Source organism: Tachysurus fulvidraco, chromosome 6 (genome assembly GCF_022655615.1).
Source record: "Tachysurus fulvidraco isolate hzauxx_2018 chromosome 6, HZAU_PFXX_2.0, whole genome shotgun sequence".
NCBI lineage: Eukaryota > Metazoa > Chordata > Actinopteri > Siluriformes > Bagridae > Tachysurus > Tachysurus fulvidraco.
In genome coordinates this window covers 24,550,586-24,562,687 of record NC_062523.1, presented here as the reverse complement: position 1 = coordinate 24,562,687, position 12,102 = coordinate 24,550,586, and the positions used below count along the sequence as shown (strand labels likewise).

At 45.4% G+C, this 12,102-nt stretch overlaps 1 protein-coding gene across 11 annotated transcripts in view; it reads left to right on the top strand.

Moving 5' to 3' along the window:
* The window catches only part of stxbp5l (syntaxin binding protein 5L), a 138,481-nt gene that overhangs the window by 46,793 nt on the left and 79,586 nt on the right, over positions 1-12,102 (top strand). For all 11 annotated transcript variants that reach the window (XM_047815247.1, XM_047815245.1, XM_047815244.1 and 8 more), the window contains exon 4: positions 10,885-10,985. In XM_047815247.1, the coding sequence (XP_047671203.1) occupies positions 10,885-10,985 (101 nt within the window). The remainder of the gene's footprint in view (positions 1-10,884; positions 10,986-12,102) is intronic.

The window sequence follows — 12,102 nt, the reverse complement described above, 5'->3', positions numbered from 1 at the left end:
GTGTGTGTGTGTGTGAGTGTGTGTGCGTGAGTGTGTGTGTGTGAGTGTGTGTGCGTGAGTGTGTGTGCCTGAGTGTGTGCCTGAGTGTGTGCCTGAGTGTGTGCGTGAGTGAGTGTGCGTGAGTGAGTTTGCGTGAGTGAGTTTGCGTGAGTGAGTGTGCGTGAGTGAGTGTGCGTGAGTGAGTGTGCGTGAGTGAGTGTGCGTGAGTGAGTGTGCGTGAGTGAGTGTGCGTGAGTGAGTGTGCGTGCGTGAGTGTGCGTGAGTGAGTGTGCGTGCGTGAGTGTGCGTGCGTGCGTGAGTGAGTGTGTGTGAGTGAGTGTGCGTGAGTGAGTGTGCGTGCATGAGTGAGCGTTTGTGTGCGTGAGTGAGTGTGCGTGAGTGAGTGTGCGTGAGAGAGTGTGCGTGCGTGAGTGTGCGTGAGTGAGTGTGCGTGCGTGAGTGAGTGTGCGTGAGTGAGTGTGCGTGCGTGAGTGAGTGAGTGTGCGTGTGTGAGTGTGCGTGCGTGAGTGTGCGTGCGTGAGTGTGCGTGCGTGAGTGAGTGTGCGTGCGTGAGTGAGTGAGTGTGCGTGAGTGAGTGTGCGTGAGTGAGTGTGCGTGCGTGAGTGTGTGTGAGTGAGTGTGCGTGAGTGAGTGTGCGTGCATGAGTGAGCATTTGTGTGCGTGAGTGAGTGTGCGTGAGTGAGTGTGCGTGAGTGAGTATGCGTTTGTGTGCGTGAGTGAGTGTGCGTGAGTGAGTGTTGCTGAGTGAGTGTGCGTGCGTGAGTGAGTGTGTGTGAGTGAGTATGCGTTTGTGTGCGTGAGTGAGTGTGCGTGAGTGAGTGTGCGTGCGTGAGTGAGTGTGCGTTTGTGTGCGTGAGTGAGTGTGCGTGAGTGAGTGAGTGTGAGTTTGTGTGCGTGCGTGAGTGTGCGTGAGTGAGTGTGCGTGCGTGAGTGTGCGTGCGTGAGTGAGTGTGTGTGAGTGAGTGTGCGTTTGTGTGCATGAGTGAGTATGCGTGAGTGAGTGTGCGTGAGTGAGTGAGTGTGCGTTTGTGTGCGTGCGTGAGTGAGTGAGTGTGCGTGAGTGAGTGTGCGTGCGTGAGTGAGTGTGCGTGCGTGAGTGAGTGTGTGTGGGTGAGTGAGTGTGCGTGCGTGAGTGAGTGTGTGTGGGTGAGTATGCGTTTGTGTGCGTGAGTGAGTGTGCGTGAGTGAGTGAGTGTGAGTGAGTGAGTGTGCGTGAGTGAGTGTGCGTGCGTGAGTGAGTGTGCGTGCGTGAGTGAGTGTGTGTGGGTGAGTGAGTGTGCGTGCGTGAGTGAGTGTGTGTGGGTGAGTATGCGTTTGTGTGCGTGAGTGAGTGTGCGTGAGTGAGTGTGCGTGAGTGAGTGTGCGTGCATGAGTGTGCGTGCGTGAGTGTGCGTGAGTGTGTGTGCGTGAGTGTGTGTGCGTGCGTGTGTGTGTGTGCGTGAGTGTGCGTGAGTGAGTGTGCGTGCGTGAGTGAGTGTGCGTGAGTGAGTGTGCGTGCGTGAGTGTGCGTGAGTGAGTGTGCGTGCGTGAGTGTGCGTGCGTGCGTGAGTGAGTGTGTGTGAGTGAGTGTGCGTGAGTGAGTGTGCGTGCATGAGTGAGCGTTTGTGTGCGTGAGTGAGTGTGCGTGAGTGAGTGTGCGTGAGAGAGTGTGTGTGTGTGAGTGTGCGTGCGTGAGTGAGTGTGCGTGAGTGAGTGTGCGTGCGTGAGTGAGTGTGCGTGAGTGAGTGTGCGTGCGTGAGTGAGTGAGTGTGCGTGCGTGAGTGAGTGTGCGTGAGTGTGCGTGAGTGAGTGTGCGTGCGTGAGTGAGTGTGCGTGCGTGAGTGAGTGTGCGTGCGTGAGTGTGCGTGCGTGAGTGTGCGTGCGTGAGTGTGCGTGAGTGAGTGTGCGTGCGTGAGTGAGTGAGTGTGCGTGAGTGAGTGTGCGTGCGTGAGTGAGCATTTGTGTGCGTGAGTGAGTGTGCGTGAGTGAGTGTGCGTGAGTGAGTATGCGTTTGTGTGCGTGAGTGAGTGTGCGTGAGTGAGTGTTGCTGAGTGAGTGTGCGTGCGTGAGTGAGTGTGTGTGAGTGAGTATGCGTTTGTGTGCATGAGTGAGTGTGCGTGCGTGAGTGAGTGTGCGTGCGTGAGTGAGTGTGCGTGCGTGAGTGTGCGTGCGTGAGTGTGCGTGCGTGAGTGAGTGTGCGTGCGTGAGTGAGTGAGTGTGCGTGAGTGAGTGTGCGTGAGTGAGTGTGCGTGCGTGAGTGTGTGTGAGTGAGTGTGCGTGAGTGAGTGTGCGTGCATGAGTGAGCATTTGTGTGCGTGAGTGAGTGTGCGTGAGTGAGTGTGCGTGAGTGAGTATGCGTTTGTGTGCGTGAGTGAGTGTGCGTGAGTGAGTGTTGCTGAGTGAGTGTGCGTGCGTGAGTGAGTGTGTGTGAGTGAGTATGCGTTTGTGTGCGTGAGTGAGTGTGCGTGAGTGAGTGTGCGTGCGTGAGTGAGTGTGCGTTTGTGTGCGTGAGTGAGTGTGCGTGAGTGAGTGAGTGTGAGTTTGTGTGCGTGCGTGAGTGTGCGTGAGTGAGTGTGCGTGCGTGAGTGTGCGTGCGTGAGTGAGTGTGTGTGAGTGAGTGTGCGTTTGTGTGCATGAGTGAGTATGCGTGAGTGAGTGTGCGTGAGTGAGTGAGTGTGCGTTTGTGTGCGTGCGTGAGTGAGTGAGTGTGCGTGAGTGAGTGTGCGTGCGTGAGTGAGTGTGCGTGCGTGAGTGAGTGTGTGTGGGTGAGTGAGTGTGCGTGCGTGAGTGAGTGTGTGTGGGTGAGTATGCGTTTGTGTGCGTGAGTGAGTGTGCGTGAGTGAGTGAGTGTGCGTTTGTGTGCGTGCGTGAGTGAGTGAGTGTGCGTGAGTGAGTGTGCGTGCGTGAGTGAGTGTGCGTGCGTGAGTGAGTGTGTGTGGGTGAGTGAGTGTGCGTGCGTGAGTGAGTGTGTGTGGGTGAGTATGCGTTTGTGTGCGTGAGTGAGTGTGCGTGAGTGAGTGTGCGTGAGTGAGTGTGCGTGCATGAGTGTGCGTGCGTGAGTGTGCGTGAGTGTGTGTGCGTGAGTGTGTGTGCGTGCGTGTGTGTGTGTGTGCGTGAGTGTGCGTGAGTGAGTGTGCGTGCGTGAGTGAGTGTGCGTGAGTGAGTGTGCGTGAGTGAGTGTGCGTGAGTGAGTGTGCGTGCGTGAGTGTGCGTGCGTGCGTGAGTGAGTGTGTGTGAGTGAGTGTGCGTGAGTGAGTGTGCGTGCATGAGTGAGCGTTTGTGTGCGTGAGTGAGTGTGCGTGAGTGAGTGTGCGTGAGAGAGTGTGCGTGCGTGAGTGTGCGTGCGTGAGTGAGTGTGCGTGAGTGAGTGTGCGTGCGTGAGTGAGTGTGCGTGAGTGAGTGTGCGTGCGTTAGTGAGTGAGTGTGCGTGCGTGAGTGAGTGTGCGTGAGTGTGCGTGAGTGAGTGTGCGTGCGTGAGTGAGTGTGCGTGCGTGAGTGAGTGTGCGTGCGTGAGTGTGCGTGCGTGAGTGTGCGTGCGTGAGTGTGCGTGCGTGAGTGTGCGTGCGTGAGTGTGCGTGAGTGAGGGTGCGTGCGTGAGTGAGTGAGTGTGCGTGAGTGAGTGTGCGTGAGTGAGTGTGCGTGCGTGAGTGTGTGTGAGTGAGTGTGCGTGAGTGAGTGTGCGTGCATGAGTGAGCATTTGTGTGCGTGAGTGAGTGTGCGTGAGTGAGTGTGCGTGAGTGAGTATGCGTTTGTGTGCGTGAGTGAGTGTGCGTGAGTGAGTGTTGCTGAGTGAGTGTGCGTGCGTGAGTGAGTGTGTGTGAGTGAGTATGCATTTGTGTGTGTGAGTGAGTGTGCGTGAGTGAGTGTGCGTGCGTGAGTGAGTGTGCGTTTGTGTGCGTGAGTGAGTGTGCGTGAGTGAGTGAGTGTGAGTTTGTGTGCGTGCGTGAGTGTGCGTGAGTGAGTGTGCGTGCGTGAGTGTGCGTGCGTGAGTGAGTGTGTGTGAGTGAGTGTGCGTTTGTGTGCATGAGTGAGTATGCGTGAGTGAGTGTGCGTGAGTGAGTGAGTGTGCGTTTGTGTGCGTGCGTGAGTGAGTGAGTGTGCGTGAGTGAGTGTGCGTGCGTGAGTGAGTGTGCGTGCGTGAGTGAGTGTGTGTGGGTGAGTGAGTGTGCGTGCGTGAGTGAGTGTGTGTGGGTGAGTATGCGTTTGTGTGCGTGAGTGAGTGTGCGTGAGTGAGTGTGCGTGAGTGAGTGTGCGTGCATGAGTGTGCGTGCGTGAGTGTGCGTGAGTGTGTGTGTGTGAGTGTGTGTGCGTGTGTGTGTGTGTGTGTGCGTGAGTGTGCGTGAGTGAGTGTGCGTGCGTGAGTGAGTGTGCGTGCGTGAGTGAGTGTGTGTGAGTGAGTGTGCTTTTGTGTGCGTGAGTGAGTGTGAGTGAGTGAGTGTGCATTTGTGTGCGTGCGTGAGTGAGTGTGTGTGAGTGAGTGTGCGTTTGTGTGCGTGAGTGAGTGTGCGTGAGTGAGTGTGCGTGAGTGAGTGTACGTGAGTGAGTGTGTGTGAGTGAGTGTGCGTGAGTGAGTGTGCGTTTGTGTGCGTGAGTGAGTGTGCGTGAGTGAGTGTGCGTGAGTGAGTGTGCGTGAGTGAGTGTGCGTGAGTGAGTGGTTGTGTGCGTGAGTGAGTGTGCGTGAGTGAGTGTGAGTCTGTGTGAGTGTGCGTGAGTGTGTGAGTGTGTGTGAGTGTCTCGATGCTGACTCTAAATGCAGACTCATTACTGCTGGCAAACAGGATCAGGTCAAGAGCCACAGGTCTGCTCAGTCTTGGAGAGATAATGTACTCACTCATTATTTACTCTCACAAGTTTCATCAGCAGCATGTTCTGTCACTTGGAAATGAGCAGCTTGACTCCACTGGTGCCACATCTGTCTGGGATCAAATTTTCCACTTAATTAACCGTTGGTGTTTGTTTGCTCATGTTGGAAAGTTTAGTCCAGTCAGCACCTAACAGTAAACACTAGAACTTTTCAGAGATGTCAAACTTCTGACTTCTTACAGAAAGTGCATTGGATATAACATCCCTGTTAAAACAGCAGGTTTTGTTGGGACGCAAAACATGAAACAAAGATAAATCATATCAGAACATTTCCACCTTAATGTAAAAATTATAATCAGTGATGCCACAGAGTTGACACATTTCAGAGAAAAAAATAAACAACCTACCCATTTGCATAAGTATGTTCACCCATGAATTATTGCTTAGTTGAAGTATTAAATTCAATTTACGTGTGTAAAATGTTTAACAATTTCACATTTTCTAAAAGAAGCTTTACAGAAGTATAGAAGAGGAACCAGACTCAGAAGGGAACCGCATCCTTATTTGAGTGTCACTGGACAGTAAATAATATAAATGTAAATAATGTAATTTGTACAACAGTTTGTAGTGGAATTAAGCACCCCAGAGCTCCTGAGGAACTAATAGGTCAGGGTCATTTCTGAGTTCATTACAGACCTAACACTGATTCCTTCCTACCAATGTCTTCACCCTTTTATTTCATTACAACAATCAGTCAGTTTGGTTAAGAGTCTCAGTTTGTAAAAAATTCTGATTCGGAAATATTTTCCCACTTTTCTTTGCAAAAATGTTTGAGATCTGTTAAATCGAGAAGGCATCTTCTGTACACAGCCCTCTTCATCCCAGCGCTATAGGATTCAGGCCCGGGATCGGGCTATTCAAAACATTACCTTTTTTTTTTTTTTGCTCTTCATTCTTTTCTTGATTTGGAAGTGTACTGAACTTTGGGTCTATGTCATGCTGAAAGATGAAAGTCCTCTTCTTCTTCTCATCTTCAGCTTTTTAGCAGAAGCCAGATGGTTCAGTGCCAAAAATGACTGGTACTTGACTCGACTGGAACCTTCACAAAAACCTCGATTAATGGCCAAAACATTCAATCTTAGTCTCAGACCAGAAAATATTTTGGCACATGGTTTTGGGAGACTAGATATATGTTTTAGCAGGGGGTTTAGACAGGCTTGGAGGTTTTTATCCCTCAGAAAAGGCTTGTACCTTGTCACCCTGGCCCAAAGCCCAGACAGTTGAAGTATATGGGAGATAGTTGCCACATTTAGGGACCAACTAGTACAGTACTTGCCAGAAAGAGCTGCTCTTTTAATGTAGTTGTAGGTCTCTTGGCAGCCTCCTAACCACTTATCTCTTTATCTTCTCATCAATTTTGGAGGGACATGCTATTCTTGGTAATGCCACTGTTGTACCATATTTTCTCTACATTTATTGATAACAGTCTTGGAAGTTGTTTTGTATCCTTCTCTTGAGTTATAACATTGAACATTGTGATTCCATTGATGCTTTGTAAGATCCTTGTAGCACTTTGTAACCCATGGCTCTCGCAGCAAAATGCAACCAAGAAGATGTAGATTAATGTCAGAGACTTTTTTTTTTTTTTTACATGAGATTTTGCATGTGTTAGCTTTCACCCTCCTAGAGGACAAGCTCCGAACTTAACATCAGGACATTACTTTGCCTTCAATCAGTACATTTCCCTGTACTGAATGTAATTACTCCTGGAACGTCTGTAATGTTAATCAATCCGTCATGTCAGCCATTTTTACGACCTGCACTGTATTTGACCTGCTATAAAATGGCCAGTAAAAAATCATCTAATGAAATATACTATACCTACATGTTGCTAAAGATTTCTGTCTGTTCTATTGAAAGGAAAGGTGTATTTTTTATTATTTTTTTTTTTTACTTTCATTTCATTTCGACTTCTTTTCTATCATTTTCTGCCCAAACCAAAGTGAAATCAAGGTACTTTAAGAGTGTAAAAACCGGAACGATAAAATATAGATGACATTTTAAAAGACCTGTCAGAGAAGCAGCTCTTGCAGGGGTTTTTAATGACATCCTAGCACAGATAAAGACTACAGTCATATAAAGGCTATTAACACAACCACAAGCTCTAAAACAAGCATTTATTATGATGTTTGTATTAATGTGAGGTGTATGCTGAACATGTGTACAGTATATTGCTAAGAGACTATTATTTATAGCTTAGATAAATCATTCATCCTGTGTAAGTCATGCATAATTACTTTTACAGATGTTGTTATCTTATTCCAAATGTATGGTAGCATACAGTCCCGGGGTTATTCAGGCTTTATGTCATTCACACACGACGCCTTTAAACAGTGTTTTGAAACACATGCCTTGAATTTCGCCCATAAATGCCACATCCCGGACTGTAACATTTGACTGAAATTCTTCCTCGTCAACACTTCCCCCTCATTTCCTTTAATTCCAAATGATCCTGTTCATTCACTGACCCCTGTGGTTTGCTTCACTGTGCTAATGTTTTAACTAGCTATTAAGAGGTGAAAAATGGGTGCGATTGCAACCCAGCAAAACAGAACAAAACAAACCTCAGGAAGCTTAAGATATAGACATACAGTACACAACCACGTGAAGGTGAAGGGGCGGAACAGCTGAAAATGAGATGACGAGAAGGTACAGTGAGTAGAGAGTATTGGTTTGGCCTCAGGTTGCCATGCAGGCAGTCAGTCAGCAGTGTTTTGTTGCTGTGCTGTCAAAAGGAACAGATCAAAGGCTTTCGGTCTCTCTCTCTCTGTCTTTCTCCTCATTTTATTTCACTTCTCATGCTTCGCTGCTTTATAAAACAAACGAGAAACAATGAGTATGCTTGAACGCACATAGAGATGATTGACACGCATTCCTTAAGATGCACTGATTGGCTGAGAGTCGATCTCACACACACACACACACACACACACACACACACACACACACACACACACACACACACACACACACACACACACACACACACACACACACACACACACACGCGCGCTGACCATTTCCCAAGAAGATTTGGGATTGATTTTCAGTGCTGTGTGTGTGTGTGTGTGTGTGTGTGTGTGTGTGTGTGTGTGTGTGTGTGTGTGTGTGTGTGTGTGAGAGAGAGAGAGAGAGAGAGAGAGAGAGAGAGAGAGAGAGAGAGAGTCATTTCATAATGAAACATTACAGTGGCACAAGGGAGGATGCATGCGAATCATAATTGTGTTATGGGATGACATTAGTGCACAAACACACACTGCTGGCTTGTATTTTGGATGAGAGGGATGGAACTGTTGGTTATGAAGCTGCTTGGTGGCAGACAGACCTCAGAGCTCATACACAAACCTCTCATATTTACACAGCCAGCGATGTGAGTGCTGCTGTGCTGTACAGAGATACAATCCCACCAAAAAAAAAAGTGATTTATTCTCAGTCGAGATCAAAAGTCCTCATCTCGCTATTTCTCTCTATTTCTTTCTATTGTCCCTGCGGTTCAGCAATGGTAAACATGTTTATGTACTGTAAACACCATCACCATGGAAACTCAGGTGATGGTCACCTGGCTTGTAGAGCGCCACAGATAAAAACGAGAGACAGGAAGCATTATATAAAGCGTGACAGATCATTTTACATGGTGAATATGGAAAATGGACAGGGTAAATGAAATGCAATGAAAACCAGCCAGCACTGGGCTTTTTTTCCACTATGTATGATTAACAGTTCAGGCTCCTGATTTGTTAAGCTGTTTGCTCTCATTGTTATGCACAGCCAGACTTCTTTTTGTTCTGTGGGGGGAAAAAACTTATACAACTGGCTTAAAAGCCTAAGCACATAGTTTAAATACAATGTACAGGGTAACGTGCAAAAAGTTTTCTTTCATACATATGCATTGTGTTGCAGCCTTGAGACACACGGTGAAATTTTTTATTTGCATGTATGTCAACCACAAATAAGTTAATACATTGAAATATGGCTTTTGCCTGCATGTATCCATTCACCAGCGTGATCGAGGCCACATCGCTTTAATTTAAACCCCTGAGAAACAGGGAAAAATTTTCTCAGCCAGTGATTTTACTAGAATGAGGAAAAGCTATACTGTACACCTCTCAGTGTATGGATGGAGACATAAACAATCAAACTCAGATTATCGGATTCACTCACTTTGAGGATTACCATACGTTCCTTAACAAAACATAGGTTAAATAATATGAAAGAAACAACTCTGACTCAATACAGATTTTACACAATTTTATTTACACATACTAATGAATAATTATTATACTATGAATAAACAGTTTATAAACCTTTAAAATCAATACCATGATATCATTACCTCATGAAATACCCAACTTTACGATACCAGGAAATATCGCTTTGAAACTTTTGCACAGTCCGTAAAAACTTTCCTTTAACGTGTCACTTCACATCAACAGTACATAAATAATCCTGCACTAATACGTGAATTAATACCGACTTAAATATTAACTTACAGTGAGATGATGTATGTAATAATCATGAACTAATCAAGAGCTAACCTTAGTCTTATGAATTCATGTGTGAATAATAAAAACCTTATGTAAATATGTAAATTAAATATAAATGTCAGACACCATTTTGGCTTCACAAAATATTGTTTTGTCCTCCATCTCCTCACAGACATCCCGAACAACGTGTAGGTTTGAGCACAATTTAAACGAAACGTTGATATTTATGCAGCTTTCTTTTATGATTGCCTCCTAATTTAATCATGACTGATTTCTACACTAGTAAGACAGCTACTAATTCCGGAGTTGAGTGTTGAGGGCTAACATTTATAGACAGTCTTTTGAATGTCATAGAGCAGCTGAATGCCTCGTTTACTTGACTAGAATACGTCCGTGATCGGCTGCATCACCCTAATTGACAGAAAGAAAGCAATGCCTTTACTGGACTTTTGTTTACAGACGATTGTTGTAGAGTCAAACTGAAACATCTCAGTGCCCATTGCTTTTATTTTTACTGCCTCCGTTTTTCTTTCTGCATAAAGGTCATGAAATATGTATGAAATGCATGTGAAACAGCAGTCATACAGATCCCATGTAAAAGCGTAATCATCCTCAATACATCCTGTAGATTTCTTTGAATTGAAGTTCATCATAACTTACCAAAATACTATAAAATAGGACACAAAAGATATCATTTCCTGCAGACATTCCTAGCCAATTTCTACCCTTCTCTTTAGTACGGTGTTCTTTCCTAAGAACGGAGCAGGTGTACAGTATTCTCATCGATTTGTGTAAAAAGCAATCGGCGACTTGTCTAACGCTTCACTCTGCATTTAGTTACTGATTTAGATAGATGATTATACATGAAGTCGAAACTACAGGCTAAAGAGTAAACAAATGTGTGTTTTTCTGTCTAGATGCTATCTTTAGAAATTTGGTGAATTTACAGTCACAGCGTCTTGAAGCCAAACCAAATGCTGTACTGATTACATAAGGCTGTAAAACCATGACAGATCTGGATGCTTTACTCTCTTTCTTGCCAGGCGTACTGTAAGTGGCACCGAGGAGTAGATCTCACTTCTAAACTTCTAAACTGACATAACGTCTCATCTCAAGATGGCCGTTCAGAGGTCGGCCCACCGTGACCCCCAGCTGTCGATTGCTGACTGCGAGCCTTATTTCAGCCACATGCTTCCACTTAATTGACCATTAACAAGATTCATGTAGCTTAAAGACAGGAGATTAGGTCCCGAGGCGATGCACGCTAATCCAACTTCAATATACGAGAATAGATAACCTGAATCTTTAATGGGACTCACTGTCAGTATGATAATGGCATGATGCTAATTGGCCTTTATTAGCTTTTAATGATGGACCTATTTATTAAAGTATTCCCTTTAGATTATAAATGTAACTGGCTGAAATGGGATATAACTAAGAAATGCGTTCATGGCGTTAATTCATTGGTAACTATCTGTAGAAGAATTTCTGGCAGTGTGATAATGTACTTTCCTGTGTGTGTGTGTGTGTGTGTGTGTGTGTGTGTGTGCGCGTGCAGGGAGCCTTGGTCACAGCCTGTGCAGACGATACTCTGCACCTCTGGAACCTTCGGCAGAGACGTCCAGCAATACTTCACTCGCTCAAATTCAACAGAGAGCGGTGAGCTTCTAGACACACACACACACACACACACACACACATACACACATGCACACACACACACATATACTGTACATGAACATGCATATGTACACACACAAATGTACATGAACATACATATGCACACACACACACACACACACACACACACACACACACACACACACACTAAAAATAATATGGGTACAATTATTTTATAAACATAGCTATGAAAATGTCTGGACACACACGCATGTACATCCATAAACATATGCACACACACACACAAACACAAACACACACACACACACACACACACACACACACACACACACACACACACACACACACACACACACACACACACACACACACACACACACACACACAACTATATGCATTTAAATCTTTTAGGAAATTTAAAGGATATATGTGTGTGTGTTTTCAGCTTGTGGAGAAGTTGCTCAAGGTTGCTTTCAGCTGAAATAAATATAAAATGAAATAAAGATTGTGTAGCTTATGAAGCTCAGGGTTACAGAATTCATTCAAACCAAAGTATCTGACTCTTTTTATGCAAGAAATCAAACACGACACTGTGCTGCTTCAGGAGAGTAAATCAATTCTCCTTGAAGTTCTTCTTCTTCTTCTTCTTCTTCTTCTTCTTCTTCTTCTTCTTCTTCTTCTTCTTCTTCTTCTTCTTTTTGCAACTGTTTTATTTCACTTACATCACAGCAATTTAAAACTGATCCATTGTTTTCTACACATCATACTTTTAATCCATTTATATTTACTTTTGAATGTTGAACTGAAATCTAGGGTGTCCAGTCTACATATCCCTATTCAATAAATTCTGTTTAGTAATCTTTCCTTTATTAATATGTAGTGCTGAGATTTCATCTTAATTATGCAATATATATATATATATAGCACTGAATTAACTTTATTAGAGGAACTGGTTAAATCCACCATTTTAATTCTACTGACATAATATAATAAGAACTAAACTTCCTTCAAATGATTGTAGTGTAAGTCTGACACACTTCTGATAAAAGCCATGACTCGTTGTTGTTATAAAATAAAAGTGTTCAGGCTGCTTGTGTTGTGGATGCTGCCGTTTTTTATGGATGAGCAGCACTGT